This window comes from Clupea harengus, chromosome 20 (genome assembly GCF_900700415.2).
Source record: "Clupea harengus chromosome 20, Ch_v2.0.2, whole genome shotgun sequence".
NCBI lineage: Eukaryota > Metazoa > Chordata > Actinopteri > Clupeiformes > Clupeidae > Clupea > Clupea harengus.
Window position 1 is genome coordinate 26,657,392 of NC_045171.1, and position 20,990 is coordinate 26,678,381.

At 40.6% G+C, this 20,990-nt stretch overlaps 1 protein-coding gene across 1 annotated transcript; it reads right to left on the reverse strand.

The window, feature by feature from the left end:
* Nucleotides 1-6,141: 6,141 nt before the first annotated feature.
* fam199x (family with sequence similarity 199, X-linked) lies at nucleotides 6,142-17,161 on the reverse strand. Its single transcript, XM_031587433.2, has 7 exons — nucleotides 17,049-17,161; nucleotides 14,645-14,831; nucleotides 12,067-12,286; nucleotides 10,976-11,128; nucleotides 10,596-10,757; nucleotides 8,689-8,958; nucleotides 6,142-7,380 (listed from the first exon to the last, which is right to left on the reverse strand). Exons 2-7 carry the CDS (start codon nucleotides 14,809-14,811, stop codon nucleotides 7,207-7,209), a joined length of 1,146 nt encoding a protein of 381 aa, XP_031443293.1. The 5' UTR covers nucleotides 14,812-14,831; nucleotides 17,049-17,161; the 3' UTR covers nucleotides 6,142-7,206.
* Nucleotides 17,162-20,990: the final 3,829 nt, after the last annotated feature.

Below are 20,990 nucleotides of genomic sequence, written 5' to 3' on the forward strand. Positions count from 1 at the left end.
CAGCACTTGAATACTATTTTGTGCTGTCCCTGTCTACATTGTGTACAGTTAGTTTTGTTAGGAATCATTGCCTAGCACAGCCTTATCCTTATCCATTATTCGTGTCGTTCACAACCACATACAAGAACACGACGTTGAAATTAGAACTTTATTAACAGCAAACAAACACAACTATGGACACGTTTCTGATTCGTAAAAGTCAGAAAGAGAAGCCTGTGGACTTCTTTAAACATGAACGTGATGGCCTCCAGCAACAACGAACCACCATCTCCAAGCAGTGTCTGGAGGCATCCAATGTAGTTGCTCATAGAATTGCTAAGCTTGGCCAACCCCATACAATTGCCGAAACACTGATTTTGCCGGCCGCGCAAGACGTGTAGAATAGGAGCTAAACTCAGCCCAATACCTATGTCAAATGACATTGTATCACGCCGAATATCAGAAATCAGTTTGGGTCCTATTTCAAAGAGGACTACCGTTCATTCGTCTAAGTTCGGGATCCATTTCCCTGCATCGCAGACGAGCTGTCAATAGACATGAAAGAGCAGCTGAAGAGTGACAGTAGACTTAAGCATCAACTACCCCTAACCAGCTTTGGGGGGGCCCAGCTTGCAAAAGTTTGAGAACCCCTGAACTAAGTAATTATACAGGATACAGTTGTGTATCACGGCACTGATGATCATACACATTTCACCTTCATTAAAATAATTAAAAAAGAAGGATTCAATGAAGAAAATAATATATGGAACTAACAGTAAGCAATATGTTTTGAGACCACAAAACCATTCCCAGATGTTGTCGGTGACTACAGTCATTTGACATGCTGGTCCTTTCAAAACCCTTCTCACTCTAAGGGAAGAGATCAATGCACATGATTTCCAGGAGGGTAATATTTGGTAAGCCAAAGGGTGAAAATATACTAACTGAACACCTTGTGGCACATGGCAAATACTGTTACTGACATGGCATTAGTGTATATGTCCCTCAAGCTGGCCTGGCACATCCACTCTGGTTCACTGACCCACAGTATTTTAGACAGATGTTCCACATTTCCAAATGGCCATTTTGAAAGTAATATTAAAAATTGAACAGTCAAGGTTCTAAAGAGAAGGACTTTATCAATTTACGTTAAATGCTAAAAAAAAATACAGTGTCACTGACCGATTAAATATATGCTTGACAAACAATGATACAATGGACAATGGTTTAACCATCTTGGATATCATGCCTTACAATAGATGCCTAAATGTTTTGGGGGATATGACCATTCAGCAGAGAAGCTGCATAATACATGTTGATCAGCGTGACTATTATATATATATACAGAATGTAAGTAACTGCAGACAAAAAGACCAACTCATTTGCATGATTGTACAAAAGCATTTCCAATTTGTTTAAAAGAAGGAGAGCATGAATGTTAGCATGTGCACAAGTGACTAGATGATGGGGAGGTTGAACAAGTACTTTTGAGAATTTCAATTCTGATGAAAAAGTGACTGAGAAAAACTGTAATGATCAAAGGGGGTTTTACTATAGCGTTCAATCACGCATTCACCTCACTTCTGGACTACACTTCCCACAAACCATAGTTCCTGCAGTGCCATCACACATTCACCTAACTTCTGGACTACACTTCCCACAAACCATAGTTCCTGCAGTGCAAGTGTGTAGAGATAAAATCCTGAAGTTCAAGAGAGCAAAGGGAACTGGTTTTAAGCCCAAATCAGTTTTGAGTTTGCAATACTGTTCATTACAGTAATGCTAGTCAGCTCAAATGTACACACATAGCATATGTTTCACAAAATCTACAAGAATATACCAACAGATAGCCCTCAAGCCTTCTTAAAATGCATTCTTTATCAGCTGAGAATATCAGCTGTGCTGTTGAGAAACAAATAATGAAAACGGTTATGGTGGAAATTGGATGCTTTTGCCCAAAGTCACCTACAAATAGATTAAAAAAAAAAACCAATATGAACAACCAAAGCATTATACCATGACAGTATTACATTTCATATATATTAAAATGGACAATAATGCTAACTATAATAATATAAAAATTGTAGGACTAGTAAGAAATACATTAGAAAGGCCGATGCGTTCTAAAGAGGTGAGTCTGTAAACACTTTGTTGAACTCTTTGAATGTACCAAGGCTGTCACTTGATTGAATAACACTAGGTAGGTCATTCCACCACCAAGGCACCACTGATGACAAGAGTCTTAATTGCAATTTGTTGCTGTGGCGAGAAGGCAAAGAGGAACTATCAGTGGGTCACTGGTGTTAGAGAATCACTGCCCTGTGCTTTGTTAGCATTAGCTCCTTGTTAGCATTAGCTCCTTGTTAGCGTTAACATCTTGTTAGCGTTAGCATCCATGTATTTGCATCTCCTGACTGCTGCTGCAGCACAATCATATTTGCATTTGTAATTTACTCAAAGGGCTGTATTATTTAAATAGCATTTGTTCATTTTTATTGGGTATTTTTGTTTTCAATAGCCGACTTAAGCATACAAGATTCTGAAAAGGTGAAATACCCCCTTCTTGCAAAGAGTGGGAGAGAGAGAGCCTTTGAACACTCATGCACACACACATGCTCACATGTCCATCCATAGACTCCGGGTTATTCATGTCCACATATTCAGTTAGCCACCATTTCCATACTGCTATTTAGCTGAGTGAGGCTTGCCGCAGGTTCAGGTGCTAACGTCAGACATCCCAAGTCTCCCGGAAGTTCCGGGAGTCTCCCGCATATTGATAGGACTCCCTGATGCCTGCAAATTACTTAAAATCTCCCGGAATCTAGAGCGAGCGAGCAAGACCTCGCACGCGAGACAGACGTGCTCCAAACCGCGTAAGCATCTGTGTAGCGCGCGCACGACAGAGAGGGAGAGGGACCTAGAGCAGGCCGAGTGTGTGCCTCATGAAGCATCCTGATTGGCCTGTTTCGGTAAGTCAACCAATCAATTTTCAGTGTGGGTGGGCTTTTATCTCTTCTCCCGAACCGAATTAATCAGTTCAGTGTATCTAGGAACAGGAGCACCATGGCAGAGGGAGAGTACCCCAAAAAACGAAAATATAAGACACATTTTACAACAGACTATACAAAAGTGTTAGCCTGACGATGTCATACTCATAATTCTAGTCAGAATATGAGTCTGATATCGCTCCATTGGGCTGTGATTATGGGGCGTGTTTCAACCGAACCAGGAGAAAAAATGCCTCTTCGCTCAATTGGTTACCTACAACCAATCAGAACAACGTAGTATGTGACCAGGGCCAGCTGATAAATTAAACTTTTACCGGATCCCGTAGGAAGGAAGGCAAAAACATCTTTTCGATTGACAAATGCCTTGATCGCGTTTCTCTGTTCCTCTTTCAAAATTAATGCACTGTCAATGTCTAAATGGACTCGAATCTATACATTTCAGCTCTCCAGCGGCAGCCATGTTTGTTGAAAACGAATTCAATTCGTGTGTTGGTGACGTGCTTGATTACGTTACTGTTGATCATCTGTCCATCATCGTATAAAGCCCGCCTTGACAATTTGATTGGTCCGGCAATTTCTGTCCAAAAATAATTTCTCCCCAATGGAGTAATGCCAGACCGAACTTCCTGACTTCAAATGTTGTGGGCGGGGCTAAGTTCGGTCTGGTATCCAGGCTACAAAAGTGTACCCCTGTCTTAGAAAAGTAAATCACAATGACAGTCTTGCTCGCTGTACAATCTGTAACAGTGATTTCACCATGGCGGGTTAAATGACTGTAAAATGTTGAGGTGAGTTCAACAAGTTTCATTTCATGTGCATATTATTCAGGCCGGCTAGTTGCCAGGGCTACATGAAAACAACAAACTCCTTAGACCTGTTTAAAGTGGCAATGGAATAAAAATAAAAGCAGTTAACATAAATAGTATAAGCAGCATATAAATAGTAAAAGTAATCTACATATTTAAACATAATTACCAAAGAATTGCATAGGGCTATAGCCTATAGAATGATATTATGCTTTTATATCTTTTAGGGACCACAACTTGTTAGGGAGCGCAGGGAACTAGGCCTAGGCCTACATGAAGGGGGGGGGGGGGGGATACCTCCCTGAAATGACTTTTTGCAGGTTGGGATGTCTGTAACGTCAATTCAGGGTTGTAATGTGTTTGTTTCTGCGGTATTACAGAAAACCCATTTGTTACCGTCTACCCATTTTATGATGTTCACCATCCATGGCATGTAGTGCGGTACCCACTATTTCATGTCCCATTTCCTCCCTGTTCCCATATCCTGTTACTCACACCTCCTCACTCATCAGTCCCGTCCTGCTGCTCCTATGTGGAAGTGCGCACCACTATTAAAAACAAAAATACCCAATACAAATGAACACATGCTAGTTACACAATTACACAAGAAATACATATCTAGTGTGTTTTTTCAACACCTACTCATAAATCTTTCTGCATACTTGTTAAAACAGACATGGTTGCATTGACTGGCACCAATGCTCCCTATGCTGGACATATACTACGTTCCATTTTATGCCAATGGGAGTGGTGACATAGCTCTCTGCTGCATGCATGCAAATTTGTCCTTTGAAATAAATACTACCCATGTTAACTATAGATTGAGTTTATGGTGAACTTGTACCTTTGCTGAATGGATGATGGCTGTGTGTCTTGTGACACAACCATAAACACAAGGCTCTTGAAAACATTTTGAATACAAAGCGAACATGATGCCGTCTGTCCTGACGTTGTGCCTTGTCCAACAGGGGTAGTAGTGTCAAACAATTGTATCCGTCGGTTGAAGCGTTCATGTCCATATATCTTGCAGAGTAAAAAACCTACAGTGCTCTCATGCTGTGATGTAATCACACTTTCCAGTTTCATTTTGTAAATTGGCCCTAAACTGATTCACATAACAGAGGCTGAGAGGCTTTAATGAATACCGCACCATATACTGTATAAACAACATTACAGTATTCTATAAAACAAACCTGTGTAATGACCGAACCCGTGCATTAACCAGTTTATACAATATGATAGATAGATAGATAGATAGATAGATAGATAGATGGATAGATGGATACTTTATTAATCCCGAGGGAAATGTAGGGATATTACATCATTGTCTCATAATCAACTAAATGCCATGCAGTTGTGGCGCAAATACAGTGAAAACCATTTATTGAGCGTTATGGTGTTTTGTGGGAATGGACGCAAAACATTTAAGTCCAATCGTTAATCTTGCGATCTAAATACGATAAACTGAAATCTTCTTATACACCTGCAGTGGGAATCACAACAATTTAATTATCGTGTTGCATTCTCACTCACATTGATCAGAGTAAGTCCTTCTCCATTGATCAGAGTAAGTCCTTGCTCCATTGATCAGAGTAAGTCCTTCTCCATTGATGTCCCCTGGTTTCTCTCAGGATTGTTGAATGTGTATGTGAAGCATTAACATCATCCGCAAGTGGATTTGATCACTTCAAACCCAAGACCACCTTTTATTGGTGAGCAGATTTTGAGATTTTTCTTGGCTAAGGAAACTTTGAAATGACCTTAAACAGTTTAGATATATATCTACACTTGTCAGTGTAATTTCTTCGCTGAATATGGGTCTACATCAGTATTTTTGGCAATGCGACTTGGCTATTCAGACTATTTAGATTGACATAAATATGTCTCCGGGCCCAGGTATATTTATAAAAATTAAAAAAAGTCAATGGTGAATGTCGCGGACCCCCTGCAATGCCGTCGCGGACCACCAGGGGGCTGCGGACCCCCGGTTGAAAACCCCTTATCTAGCTGATGTTACTGTCTCTTCAATTCAACTTTGATAAATATAATAGGAAAAGGTTGACTTAGGGTGCCTGTGCATCTTCATATTCACACATATTTACATGAGTTCATATTAACACACACACACACACACACACACACACACTAGCAGCTGCCAACTGTCAAGATGGTTCCCTAAGCTAGAGATAATTAGGATCATTCATGAGACGATGCATGTTTTACATCTCTTAAATACTGTTAAACACAGTTGGGTGGGAAAACATCTGTTACTTTGTCGTTATGGAAGACCTAGTGTGAATTTGTTATCTATCCCATGTTTTTCCTGACGCATGAGACTCATATGTGAATGAAGGAGAGTGTCTATAAATGTTTATTTCAGACAAACACATTGTACATCTTATTTTGTACCTTAGTACAAAAAATAAATATGCACTTTAAATACGAATATTTTCACTCCCTACTCCTCATGGCTATCGACACCAAGCAAAATGGTCACATATATAGTTTTCAAAGATTCCATTCCTTGTGTGAAATAGACAAATTATATCTATAATACAAAATGGGTTTAAAGATGTAGATTTTGGCTGTACATTATAAGTGAAGTTTCAGACAGAGGGTGAAGATGTCAAACAGCTCAAACTTCAGAGTTCAGTCCATAGATACACAGGGGGCATTAGGACCGCCACGTTCAAACAAACAGTTTGCTGTACTGACAGTTATATTGATATGACAGAAAAGGATAAAGGATAACAGACTTCAACAGTAAAAAGATCCTTAAGATTGACATTGGATCAATGTGTCGCTCTCCCAACTGCTTGCCCCTTTTGCATATCACAATACTCTACTGAGAACTGATAATACTTCAAACCAAGCAACCCCACTAAAGTTATAAAACAAGGGAAACAAATGAACAACAGGGACATTTTGTACAACCATTGCAAGAAATACATATATTACCGTGACACCGACTGTGGAGTAAGCATGTTGTTACCTAAGATGCAGATGCAATTACACATTGGCCCAGAGAATGCAACTTCATTCCTCATGCTTTGACAGCGCTTGGGGTAATGGTAATGAATGTTGAGGTGAAATGTTATACTGAAAGACAGGTCGTCATTGCCTCTGATGCATTTATAAAGTGTCAGTATTCCCTCTATATCCCTGTTGGTTTTGTAAAGGCATATGCAACAATTATACTGATGAGTTAAGGGCAGTGGCTGTAAATATGTTAGAGAGGACAATCTGAATCTTAAGAACCCCCCCAAAATACTTCCTGGTCAGTATTAATGTATAGCAGTTGAAACCATACAAGAGGAAGGTGAAAGGGGAACAAGGGAAATGTGTTTGTGTGTGTATAGTGGGAGACTGCTGGTGCTCTAGGCATAGAGGGAACACTAATGGCTTCACTGTTGTCACATAAGGACATCTACATCGTCAGGGTGGTCCTCATCCTCGGTCACATTGAGAGACAGCACTTCCTCATTTAGAAAGAGGCCACTGAGACGTTCCTTACGTGCCTGACGTTGTTCCTTAAGCTGCCGTTTTCGCAGGGCCTTTTGCTGAAGTTTCCTTTGCTTTGAGCGTTTCTGAGGAAAGAAAAAGATTAGTTCCCGAAAATGCTTTGTATGCAACATTTATTTCAAAGTTTTGGAATTAAACAAAATTGTCCCACAACTAGGGTTGACTTCCCCGGTCATTGTCAGCACTTCTATCTAAGCAATGAGTCGAGGCTAGATGGGCAGGTTATCTACAGCTAAACTTGAAATGATTCATCCTCAACCAAGACCCTGTAGTGATTTGCAGACATTTCAATGAAAACATCTCCTATATCACTTTGATAAACCTTTTTCATGGAAGTTTTATTTAGCAATTTTTACCAGTAGCTCAAATGTCCATGTGCAAAATTATTAATTCCCCAAACTACAGTATTCTGTGGAGCAACCTTTCCAATAGCTGTTTTTGGTAAGGACTCAACACATGATGACAGCCCTCTGTTTGATGACACTCCTCATATGCATTTTTGATGGAATTTAAGACTGGGTCTGAGATGGCCAGGTATAATCACTGAACTAAGTTTTGATTGACATGGACAGATGCTGAGGACCAACATTTTGCTGGACATATGGACATTTAATTGTACTTAATTACTTTTGACAATCCTCAAATGTGTACCATTATCCACAAATATTTCACTATCGCTTCCTGTAAATTTGTGGGTTGTGTGACATTTGTGACTTGATTTTTTTTTCTTCTCCAATTTGTACCACAGAAATCCCTAGATAAAAATCCACAAATATGATTTTGATTTGTGTAGTGTAAAGTGATATCCACAAAAACACAGTGAATTGCAAATGCAACCTGTAAACACACATTTTATTTTCACATGTAAAATGTGGCTCTATTTCTACAGTTTTGTGGGTCATGTGACATGTGTGACAATGATGAACCCAATCCTGAATCAAGACCATTGGGTTAAATAAAGATGCTTGTCTTTGCATTCACCTCCTGGTCGATGCCAGACTGCCGGCCTTCTTGATGCCTGCTGTTGCACAGATGCCGATGCTCGGTAGTTCCCTCACCTCATGTGAGAGAATGTCAACACCTATGGTGTAGCTAGGAACTGCACCTCATATTTGTGGATTTTTTTGTACAGATCAGCTGCGGTACGAATTGGACAAAATTCCACAAATAAATAGGAGGGAAGTCACAAATGTCACATGACCCACAAACCGACAGGAAGCGACCACATGCAACAACCCCACTTCACTTGTAGAAATGAATCCACAAATGCGTAAAATATCTCTTTACATGTGAAATTGAAAAAAGGTGTTTACAGAGTAAGTTACAGACTGATATATTCTAATATGTTTGGTTGAAGGAGCAGCTCGTCAAACCTTCGAGTCACGGATGCGCTCAGCTGCAGTCGGCAGGTTTCCTTCACTGTGTGCCCGGCTGATGGAGTTGTTGGTGAGGTTAGAACCAGCGGAGGTAACACTGCTGCCAGTGCTCACCATGCTGGCATTGCTACTACTGGTATTACTCTGGCCACTGGTGGTGCTGCTCACACCACTGATGCTTCCATTATTGGTCAAACCACGCTTCCAGCCCTCCCGTAGACTGCTGTGGCGCTGACGTGGTCCATGATCACAGATGTAGCTCCGCACCTGCAAAATACAGGCAACATTGGCTTCTTCTAAAAGGCCAGTACAAACAACACTTAGTTTTTTATAATTAATTTCATATGTCTCGGCAGACTTTCTCACTGCATCCATACAACAATATGAGTGGACTATGAACTGTGGATACCGGTAGTTTTAATACATTTCTATACGTTTTTTCAAAACGGTTAAGCTTCTGTTTTAAAACTTGGCAGACATATGGAATTATACACCTTTAACTATTGAAGGCAATGAAAACGGTCGCCGGTTTTCGAGACAGATATTTTCCTCTTTTAACTTGCAACGAGTTTCTAAATATTAATATTAATGTTTACGGTGACACGTTACATGAGTACGTTTGCGTTTATGTTAGTTATCGGGCACTCCAACTTCGTTCCACTTACTGCGTTGGTTTTCTAAATATTAATATGCACACAGCCTGCTTTTACATACTGTTGTTTTAAAAGTTTTGGCACCCCTCTGAGCTAGATAATTGACTCTTTCACCAAAAAAAGATCACAGTGGTATATTATTCATTTTCTAGTTAACATTGAGTACTGGGGTGTTTTCCAGACAAAGATATTTAGTGTAGCAGTATTTAATTATGTGAAATTAAATGAAATGTAAAAAATAGGCTGTGCAAATATTTAGGAACCCTAATCATTTTAATGATTTGAATACCTGTAACTACTCAATACTGAATACTTGCAACACATAATTAGTCTGATTAGCTTGTTAAGCTTTCAATTCCATAGAAAGGTGCATCCAAACATTAGAAAAAGTATTTAAGGTAGCCAATTGCAAGATGTGGCAACATGGGGGCCTCAAAACAACTGTCAAATGATCTGAAAACAAAGATGGTTTAACATCGTGGTTTGGGGAAATTGATGTGACCGAGAACACACTAAATTACTTAATTTCAGTGCAACATAAAAAGGAAAATATTTGTTAAACCGGCATTGGCATTTTCACTGATGAAATCACCAAATGTACAGGAGCCGGCTTACTGACAGACACCTCACAGACTGCCTCAGGCCGGTGTTCAGTCACAGCCATCACACTGACTTGAGTCACATGAGAAATTTGTCAGTGTTGTGTTGTAACTTCAGTTGATAAATAAAGCAGTTCTAATCCAGCCTGCTCATTGCAAATGTGTTTTCTTCTTGTTCATATTGTGTGCGGTTAACAAATATTTTCCTTTTTCTGTTGCACAGAAATTAAGTAATTTAGTGTGTTTTTGGTCACATCAATTTGAAAGCTGGACCAAATTGTTTAATTTCATTCAATTACAATTAGGCCAAATACAAAGTTAAGTTGTAAGTACAGTCTGGAGTCTGGACAGTCTTTTTCTCTCAACGCCTCAATAGGTAGATCTTGCCTGTCACCAAGGCAGAGGTCGGTGATCTTTGGCCAAAAAAGGTCGTTCTGTTTAAGTGCTTTAAGTTAGATTGTTCTTGTCCTTGACAAGTTAGAAAAAAATCATGCTGATTTTCTAATTTCCAACTGAGCGCCTCTTAAATAACCAACTGTACTGCCTTTATTATTAGCCACAAATGATAAAAACTGAATCAAAATGGCATCAGAGCATCAGAAAATGACTCATCAATGCAGTTATCATTGGCTTGAGATTGCAGGATCCTTACCTGTTTCAGCTTTTCATCTGTTAGACGATTGAGCTCAATGATGAACTCACTGTCGGTGGGAGAGATCTGTGCCATTGGGTCAATAATCTTTATAATATCCAGTTGCTCTCGAAGACCCATCTCAGTGCTCACCTTCCGGCTGAGGTACTCAATATATTCCACCTAGAAAGCCAGAAGACCAGAGAAAGGTTCTTACATCTGCCCAATTGAGAGTACTTTTAGGGTCGTTTGTGATCACAAATAAGTGTTGCTGGGTGTAGTGTTTAGAAGTATTGTCAGAAAATGTTGACACTGTGAACTTCAGCTTTTGAACACATATCTGTGATTCCACAGAGTTCTATAAATAATTGCATGCTATGTGTAGTTTGAGATAGTTCAACCTGTTCATCATTAGTCATAGCACTCCAGGGAAGGTCATCCAGGTTCCTGTGAAGTTTGCTCCTTCTCTTAGCGACCAGACAAGGTGAGCTTGGAATGCTGGGGATGATGTCAGACAGCACGTCACTTCCACTGGCAATGTCACTTCCGGGCAACTAAAACATGAAATGCATGATGGGAGATCACATTTGTCGTACGGCAGGACCAACATCACTGTGCTCTGCTTCCATAAGTGCCAACCCTACTGTGCTTCCATAAGTGCCAACCCTACTGTGCTTCCATAAGTGCCAACCCTACTCTGCTTCCATAAGTGCCAACCCTACTGTGCTTCCATAAGTGCCAACCCTACTGTGCTTCCATAAGTGCCAACCCTACTGTGCTTCCATAAGTGCCAACCCTACTGTGCTTCCATAAGTGCCAACCCTACTGTGATTCCATAAGTGCCAACCCTACTGTGCTTCCATAAGTGCCAACCCTACTGTGCTTCCATAAGTGCCAACCCTACTGTGATGAAAACTCAAATCTGACACCTTAATACAAAGTACACTTGACATCTTAATACAAACTAGTATTTTCTTCAGGAAATGCAAATGTAGTTATAAATATGATATATAAAGAAAATGTTTGTATTTAAAAAAATGGAAAAGAAGACAAAAAAAGACTTTTGGACCCTCAAAAGAACCCAATGTATATCCAGTTAAATGTCATTTCAGTCTAGTAAGACATCAGTACCAAGGCAGTTCAAAATCAGCCTTTCAAAGAAGCATAGGACACTTATAAAGCACACTAATTCATAACTGTCAAACTAATTTGTAAAATACTATTTGGAATGCTGTTTTGAAGTACTAATATGAAGTGTTGAGCTGACATCAAGCAAACAACTTAAAAGGCATGTAAAACATTGCAAACACCAACATCAGCACTGATAAAAGCTTGCTACTATGCTAACTGTTGTCCTTTGGTGTTATGGTGGCAGTATTGCACAGTGAGTGGCTGCGTTAGTAAGTCAGACTACATACGTAATAAACTGAAGTTTCTCATCACAGACTACATTGGCGCTTTATAATATTAAGGTTGCTGACCATCACCATACCTGCCATTCAAACTCACTATCCGACCAGTCCCAGTATGTACTGATGGAAGACGACACATCGCTGCAGACACTGCCTTCTGGGAACAGATCGTAGGAGGTAAACTCTTGGTCATCTAGCAGAGAGAAGCTGTCGTCCTGGTCTCCAACTGACACGGAGGAGAACAACTCCTCGCTGCATTCGGAACTCGCCACACTTGTGCCGCAAGATGTCAGGTTCCATCTGTTCAAATAAATGACACAATTAACACTCCACCCTGCAACTATTGATGCACCTCAATGTATATATTTATTTTTTAATTTACTCAGGGATATTTATTTATCTATTTATTCATTGTTATTTATTATTATTTAGCTGTGGCAGTTAATGTCCACAGCAACTTAAATTTTTAGCTGTCTGTTGCTGCCTCTACTGTCTCGTTGTTTTTGTGACAATGACAAATAAAGTACTTTGAACTTTGAACTTGACCACTTCATCAAATAACTTCCAAGAGGAATACATGTAACTAGTAAGTACACAGACAGAAATGTATTGCTCAAGTGAGAATCTGGAAAAGATGGAATGCTATATAACACAATAAGATTGAAATGGCTTTTCTTTAACCTTTCCATGACATGGTATCTGAACTTTTTGAACAATTCATGTTAGACTGTTATGGAATTCAAGTTTTTTTTACAGGCTCGAAATCAGCCTGGCAAACCTGATTAACAATAGAACAGTCAGTTCGAAGGGATGTGGTCGGGCACGAATTCTTCTACTTCTAGTAGAATCAAAACAGAATGTATTACACTAGTCAACTCCTTTTTCTTTTACAGTGCATGAGCTAATGAAAAAACCTACTCATACTCATGCGCACGTGTGTAAAATAATGTGCATTATCATAACTGATTCCAGATCAGAATAAACTGGCCGACACGCAGCTTGCTTGGTGGTTGTAGCTATGTTGGTCGATAGAGCCCTAGCTAGGCTCCCGTTGAAATACGTGTGTGCAAACAGTAAGGGCAAAACAGATTTTTTTAAATATATATATATATATATATATATATATATATACACACACACAGTGGGGAAAATAAGTATTTGAACCCCTGCTGATTTCGCAAGTTTGGCCACTTGCAAAGAAATGTGTGATCTATAATTGTAATTGTAGGTGTATTTTAACAGTGAGAAACAGAATATCAACAAAAAAATCCAGAAAACTGCATTTTATAACATTTATGGCTTAATTTGCATTTGATGCAGAAAATAAGTATTTGAACCCCTAGCAAAACATGACTTAGTACTTGGTGGAATAACCCTTGTTGGCAAGCACAGACGTCAGACCTTTCTTGTAGTTGGTCACCAGGTTTACACACATCTCAGGAGGGATTTTGGTCCACTCCTCTTGGCAGATCCTCTCCAAATCCTTAAGGTTGCGTTTTCAATGGGAGGGAATGAGGGAATGAGGTTCAAGCCCAATATTCCACGTTACATGGCCCCATCCATAATCCCCTCGATGCAGTGGAGTCGTCCTGTACCCTTGGCAGAGAAACAGCCCCAAAGCATAATGTTTCCACCTCCATGCTTGACGGTGGGGATGGTGTTCTTGGGGTCATATTCAGCATTCTTCCCCCTCCAAACGCGGCAAGTCGAGTTGATGCCAAAGAGCTTGATTTTGGTCTCATCTGACCACATCCTATCTCCCAATCCTCCTTAGAATCATTCAAGTGTTCATTGGCAAACTTCAGACGGCCCTGTACATGTGCTTCCTTGAGCAGGGGGACCTTGCGAGTGCTGCAGTACTTCAAACCATTACGGCGTAGTGTGTTGCCAATGGTTTTCTTGGTGACTGTGGTCCCAGCTGCCTTGAGATCATTCACAAGCTCCCCCTGTGTAGTTCTGTGGTTATTCTGCACCTTTCGGATGATCACCGATACCGCACGAGGGGATATCTTGCATGAAGCCCCAGACCTAGAGCGATTGACAGTTGTTTGGTGTTGCTTCCATTTACGAATAATCGCACTGCTTCTCACCAAGCTGCTTGTCGATGGTTTTGTAACCCATTCCAGCCTTGTGCAGGTCTACAATCTTATCTCTGACGTCCTTGGTCAACTCTTTGGTCTTGCCCATGGTGGTGAGTTTGAAGGTGTGAAGTATGATTCTTTTGGACAGGTTTCTTTTATACACGTCACCAGTTGAGATCAGGTGTACCTTGTTAGGCCTAATGAGGACTAATCTGTGTGCTTCTTGGGCACATAACTGGTCATTGGGAGCCAGAATTCTTGCTGTTTGCTTGGGGGTTCAAATACTTATTTTCTGCATCAAATACAAATAAAGTCATAAATGTTATAAAATGCAGTTTTCTGGATTTGTTTGTTGATATTCTATTTCTCACTGTTAAAATACACCTACAATTACAATTATAGATCACACATTTATTTGCAAGTGGCCAAACTTGCGAAATCGGCAGACACACACACACACAGACACACACTGTTGGAAGTTAATCTCATGCAGGCATCGCATTTTTACAGGTTTAACCATTTTGAGTGGTTTTCACTAAGGCATTTGTGCTGCTTGACTGCATTAACCTTTCATTACCTATTGGTGTTAAAACGATGCAGTGGATCTGTGCGATGGCAAGACGACAACTGGCATTCAAACTGGCTTATGTCCAGTGCGCCATCGTCACTCAAGTTCACCCTCCTGGACAGAAGCGGGTAGGGTTCCTCAGGCGTTAGAAACTTCTCATAAAGGGCTTCAGACATCAGGAACAGCTCAGTTAGCACTGGAATGAAAAAGCAAAAAACGAAAGAAATCAACTAAGTGAAAATTACATGCTAATTGTTAACTTTAATTTTATTACACTTAAAAAAAAAAAAAAACAGGCCATTTAAAACCCCATGACAAATTTAAACATCAGTGTAAATTAACATAAAATGTCAATGTATTGCTACTTGGGCAGGTCTTCATAGGATGACCTGCCCAAGGATAGCATGAGGATAAGGAGTGGCAAAAATCAAAGCTTATTTCTCTACTCATGTGCGATATGTAATGTTAAAATACCTTATAATAAACATTACAGTAGGTATACTTTTTCATAAATGTATACCTTTTAATATAAAAATATATATACATATTTATAGGCATCAACACATTTTGTACTGTAGGGGCTACACAATTAATAAATATATAGCCCAGATAAACAACTACACATCATGAGCTAGGCCTACGTACGCAATCATTGAAATGCAAGTCCAGTGGCTATGAATGAACTTAAGCTTGGCTATGAATGTTTGATACTTATAAGCTGGCGGTGTCTGAGAGAGCCTGCAGATGGGAGAAAGCGCACCTTGTTCATGCATTCCATTGGCAAACCGGCACTACAGGGACTACATATGTGTGACCATATCAAATGTGCATTAACATTGCAGTTGGCACCATGTGGCTATGAGAGGCAACTGCACAAACAAAAAAAGACATTTCTTCACATTCTATGCTCAAGTAATGACATCTAGTCTTGTATAGATTGTGCTGCACTGGTTGTTCCTCACAAGAATTCTTCCTAAAGAAGCTTCTATTTCTCATTATAAAATATTGGCCACGAAAAATTTGAAGTGTTGCCCCTATTGGTAGCAATTTTCTGCAAGACAGGGTGAGCATCTTCAGTCAAGTTTCCCTCTGCACCCTCATGAAAAGAGGTAACGTCCTACAGTAATGGTCCCTAACCATTCCCATAATGTCCTGAATGTTCCCCTGAAGTGCCTAAATAACGTCCCCAGAACCTTTAAAGAGGTCCGCATCATGATGGTGTGGGAAGGTTACAAGGTAAACAGTGGGGAAGTTCTCTGCACAATCTGGGATTGTTAAACTGGGTCAGTACTAGCATATCAATACCATACTGAAAAAGTGGTTTAATGAGTAACATTACATTTCATAACATATCTTTAAGTCAGCATTAATCACCATGGTATTCATGGCAGCAGGGTATGGTTAAGTTGTATCTGCTTTAACCTTAACCTAAGTAAATGTAAGGTTAAAGCAGATACAAGTTAACCATAACATGCTGTGTATTCATATTCATTAATATTGGTAACCTAATGTTAGCCAGCCTACTATCACTCTGGTGACTAGCCAGCTCTTAACATGTTAGCCTATATTAAGCTTCCAAATACAAAAGACTGTGCAGTTTAACAAGTAAAACGATATGTCTAAAAGGTGCTACGATTTGTACACACTTCAGGCAGCCCGTTTTTTCACCGTTTTCCATTCACTGAATGTTTTGTGATTGCACTGATTTCCGTCCTGACCAATGCGGCGAAGCCGAAGACGTACGAACCAGAGGCCCATGTTTATATTGCCGTATTTGACTGGTCGCCGCTGAGCTGCACTGGGCTAAAGTGCTGCACATTTTTTTATTCGACTGTGGCTACACCAATTTATGCACGGAGGAAAACTAGCATGCAGCGAAGAGCAGCGCTGTCACGTGATCAGTCAAAGTTTAAGGAGCTAGTCCGTGGTCACCTGATTATGCTGTCGTGCACCACCAAGGCCTTATTTTCTGGTCGGGTTAAGTAGAGCACTTTTGGTTCACTGCGCTGGTAGGCGTGGCCTTAAGGTGCAGCACCACGGAGGTGCACTTTCTGTGGTATAATCGAATAGTCCTCATGCTTTAAAATACCGTGACGTCAATACAACATGGCGGCGATTGGGGTTACAAAACAAGAACAAAAAGTTATCTCCGTCTTCTGCGTTTAAGCAAGCTTCTGAGTTTTACATGTAAAACCAAGAGGACAGCGTTTCACCTACAAACCAGCCAACAAGTGCTTATGGACAGCATACATTACATATCCCCGAGCTCAATCGCGTAAGTTCCAGTTTAAGGAGGGAAATAGGACATTTCTTGATGGCGAAAAAACACAGCGTAATACAAACTATGATTCGTAGCCCAATTAGCAGTCGATTTAAGTAGATGACCAACTATATAAATTAATCGATGACAAACCTGCGTTTGATTGTAGTCTACTGGCGATGTATGTAACTAGACAGCACTGCTGCTAACTCCTTCTGGTACTGCTTTCCCTTCTTGTTCGATGGGTTTGACTAGCTGCACACCAACTGAAGGAGTACATACTGCCACCTACTGTGTTGGAGTCTAAGGAGGATTTCTTGCCTGTGTTGTTTCCAGGTTCAATGTTATTTCCACTCAAAATGTCCTGGTCATACATTTTTATGACTCACTACTTCTGGTATGCTGATGATGGAATGGATCTCAGGCGAGAACGAGCTGTTCATCCCTGTATATATAGTTCTCTTTGGCATGGAAATGCTTGCCTGTAACAGGGCATTGGCCATTGTAATATTGTGGCCAATACAGTGTATGGACGTTTGTATTGGTCTTTATTATTTATAACCCACAGAAGACAATCCACAAATGTGTACCATAATCCACAAATATTTCACTATTCAAAAACAATTTGCCTGACAGTGAAACAAATTGAACAGTCTCACACACCATGTGCTGACAAGTATTCTACTTATTTATTCGTACTACAGTCGGAGGAACGTAACTTAAAACCTAATGATTAGCGGTGGCGAAATGAAGCTTCATGAAACCTATCAGAAATGATACAGGGCTCTCAAGTTTTGAAGACAGGCAAGAGTGACATATCCCCCCCCCCCCCGGCGACGCCCCGGCCCACCCCCATTCCGCCCGCCCCGCCCCTGCCGTATGCCCACAGACCAGCCCCCCCCCCCCCCCATATTATTATTAGTGTTTTGTTGTTGTTAATAATTGCTCAGACTTGCAGAAAAGATTTGACACATGGCACTGACAATTCAACCAATTACAAAGTATTTATTCAATTTGGGAGAGAGAGAGAGATAGAATTATGACTTGTGTTGTTTATTGTAGGTGTTTGTTGCCTTTTTGGACTCTTATCATTTTTGGTATTGGTTCCCATTATATATGCCATAGTCACAGAATTGGATGTATTAATTGTGCTGGTTGACTTCAGTGCCTGCTGTTTGGCCTGATGCCCCTTACTGCCTATGTGCCTTGTCACATCCCGCACACCTGGATGGGCACAGGAGGTCTCTTGGCGCAGATAGAGCACCAGTAATATGAGCTGGTGCTTCCTACAGTAATACATGGCCATTTAGAGGTCCATTCACTATTAAAAGAGGTCTTGTAGGTGGCTGCTCCTGGGACTTTTCTCCCTTTTGTTCTAGCCATCTCCTCCACTGTTTCTTCCACCGTCTCCTCCTCCTCCACCTGCACCGTCTCCTCCTCCTCCACCTGTACTGTCTCTCCCTCCTCTACCTGCACTGTCTCTAGCACTTCCACCATCTCCTCCTCTAATGTGTTTACGACCTTCTCTGGGCCTAATCTGGCCTTTTTAGGGGGCTTTCCCCTTTGGGCAAAGGACAGGATGCTTATTTGTTTTTTACCTGACATCTTTGAAAGACAGATGCAATGATTAATGCATCCATGGCCAGGATACAGGGCCGGCGATTGCTATAGGCGAACTAGGCGACTGCCTAGGGCGACAAATGGGTTGGGGGCGCCCTCTAGCGTCGCCCTTGGACCTACTTCCCATTAATCATAGTTAGAATAACAAGCAAATAAAAACATGTTTATTAATCATGATCATCCGAGGGCGCCCCTTCAGCCCTACGTTTACTTCAACCTGATTTTTAGATTGAATTGATGGTTATTGTCGATAGGGGGGGGCGGTTGCGTTAAGTTACGTTACGTTAGTTATGTGAGGGCTCCTGCACATTGCCAGGGTGGGGTGAGCCGTGAGAGTGTCAGCTACGTGACATTCGCAAAAATGAAGCGGTCAATACCATCTGGAGCACAGGGACGAAAATGAAGAAAGGAAGAAGAGGAAAAGAAAGCCAAGTATAGAGGTAAGTCTTCTCATCTCAGCCATTAAGGTGTCAAACGAAATACATGTAGTATTGTGCATCACCTAATATTGGACGTTTCATTGCTGTCACTTAGGCTAGCTATAGCTAGCTAGCGACTGTTACTTTGCTAATTTGCTACGTAGGCTATTACTAGCAAACGTTACTTCACTGGTAACCTACATGGATGTAAATGTCAAAAGACCAGTATCTGGATAACGTATGCTAGTTATGAAAAGTACAGTTGCTGTCTACATTAATTATAAATGGCATAAGTTCTGTTTAGTGACTGTTCACAACTAGCAGGTGCACACACAGTAACCATTTTGGGGATAGTGGTGGTGTTCACCCTTTCTCTACAGTTCCTTCCCAGGAATATACTAAACATTTTGTTTATTTTTGTTTTAAATTGGCCAGATGCACTCAGGCAATTTTTGCAGAGGCCGCTGTAGAAAGGACACCTGATTCGCCTCCCTCTGAACTTTGTAAGTAGCCTACACAACTAGTACTACTGTTGCTGTTTTTGTTATTGTTATTATTATTAGCAATTATTACTTTAATAATCACATCACATTAATACTACTAATTGTAATCAGTAGCCTAGTATTATTTAGCCTTGTGGCAGTAATTGTAATATATCTACTACAAGTTACATGGTCAGATAAAATGTATTTGTACAATGCAACTATGTGGTAGGATGATAGAAATGACCAAATGCAACTGTGTAACGAACAGCATGGATGAACTCTGTGTTTAAATACAGCTGCAGGAGAAGGGACATCCAGTAGTACTCAAGGGGCCAGTAACACACAGGCCAGGAACACACAGCCTGCATCAGGTGAGTCTATTTAATAGTATTTATTCAAGCCACATCCATACTTTAAAGTACAATAGAAACATGTTAGCATGTATTAAATACAATAGCTTGTTCTTGATAAAAGAAAGTTAAGTGATGTTAAGTATTGTGTGTGGGGGGGGGGGGGGCGGCGCAAAACTCAATCTCGCCTAGGGCAACCAAAGGGCTAGAGCCGGCCCTGCCAGGATATTTATAACATGCTAGTATGCCTAATGAGCTCGCGATTCACAACTTCACCAGGCGTGAAGAAGCCTCGGAATCTGAATAGAATGTTCAAGCAAACACATTTACAAAAAATAATGCCCATAACATAATTGAATATTAAGGGCTGCCTAATATTAGTTCGAATTATAGGCTATATATATTTTTAATAGGCCTGCTCGAATTTATTATAGCCTATAAACGAAGTTCGGAGTCAAAGCTATAGTGAAAAGGCAAACTGTGTTGGCTACAAACACTCATTAAAAACTGATGCTAATCATCTCGGAAATATTCTCTAACTGCAGTCAAGTTGTCATTGCTTGTGTCAAACCATTGTGAATTTGTTGTAACATTAAAACAGGAGATGACTTACTCTTTGTAGAAGACTGATGCTCGGAGCTCGAAACTTTCGAAAGATCAATCGCGCGCAATTCCAGGATGCTTTATTTTCATTGGTTGCTGGATTAAATCTTACCCAGATACAACAGCTGTATTTTTCGGATTGGCTATTGTGTAGCCCATTTTTTATTTTTTTTTGATTGGCTGATAAGTGGCACCTCACGGCAGAACCCCAGGGGATTCGGGGAGACGTGCTTGATTCCTCCATGGTGAGGGCAGCGCGGCCAGGTCATGTTTGCGCGCTGCGGCACATTAAATAGCCTAGAGTTTTTTTTCAGCGTGAGAAATAGGATGTGTGGCGGGAGTGCGTGACTAAAGACCGAAATGAGTGACTGTCACGCTCAATGCGTGACACTTGAGAGCCCTGATGATAGGTGTCCTTCACTGCTGAGAAAAATACAATCTACACCACTGGTAATGTACCAAATAGAGAACAGTGAAATAGCCTAGGCTATATGACGTGACAATTAAATTGGATTACCCATATTCAGGTGTGGATTAAACTGGAGTCCTAAACGTTTCTGGTTGATGTTTTATTGCCAGTCAGTCACCAGCTAAACTAGCCTGTTACCTAACTGTAGC

Coding starts and splice junctions, on each gene's coding strand:
- fam199x (XM_031587433.2), bottom strand. CDS start 14,811: ATGTCTGAAGCCCTTTATGAGAAGTTTCTAACGCCTGAGGAACCCTAC. Junction 10,758..10,975: donor CTATGACTAATGATGAACAG/GTTGAACTATCT, acceptor CTGGCTTTCTAG/GTGGAATATATTGAGTACCT. Junction 7,381..8,688: donor AGCGCATCCGTGACTCGAAG/GTTTGACGAGCT, acceptor TTCTTTCCTCAG/AAACGCTCAAAGCAAAGGAA.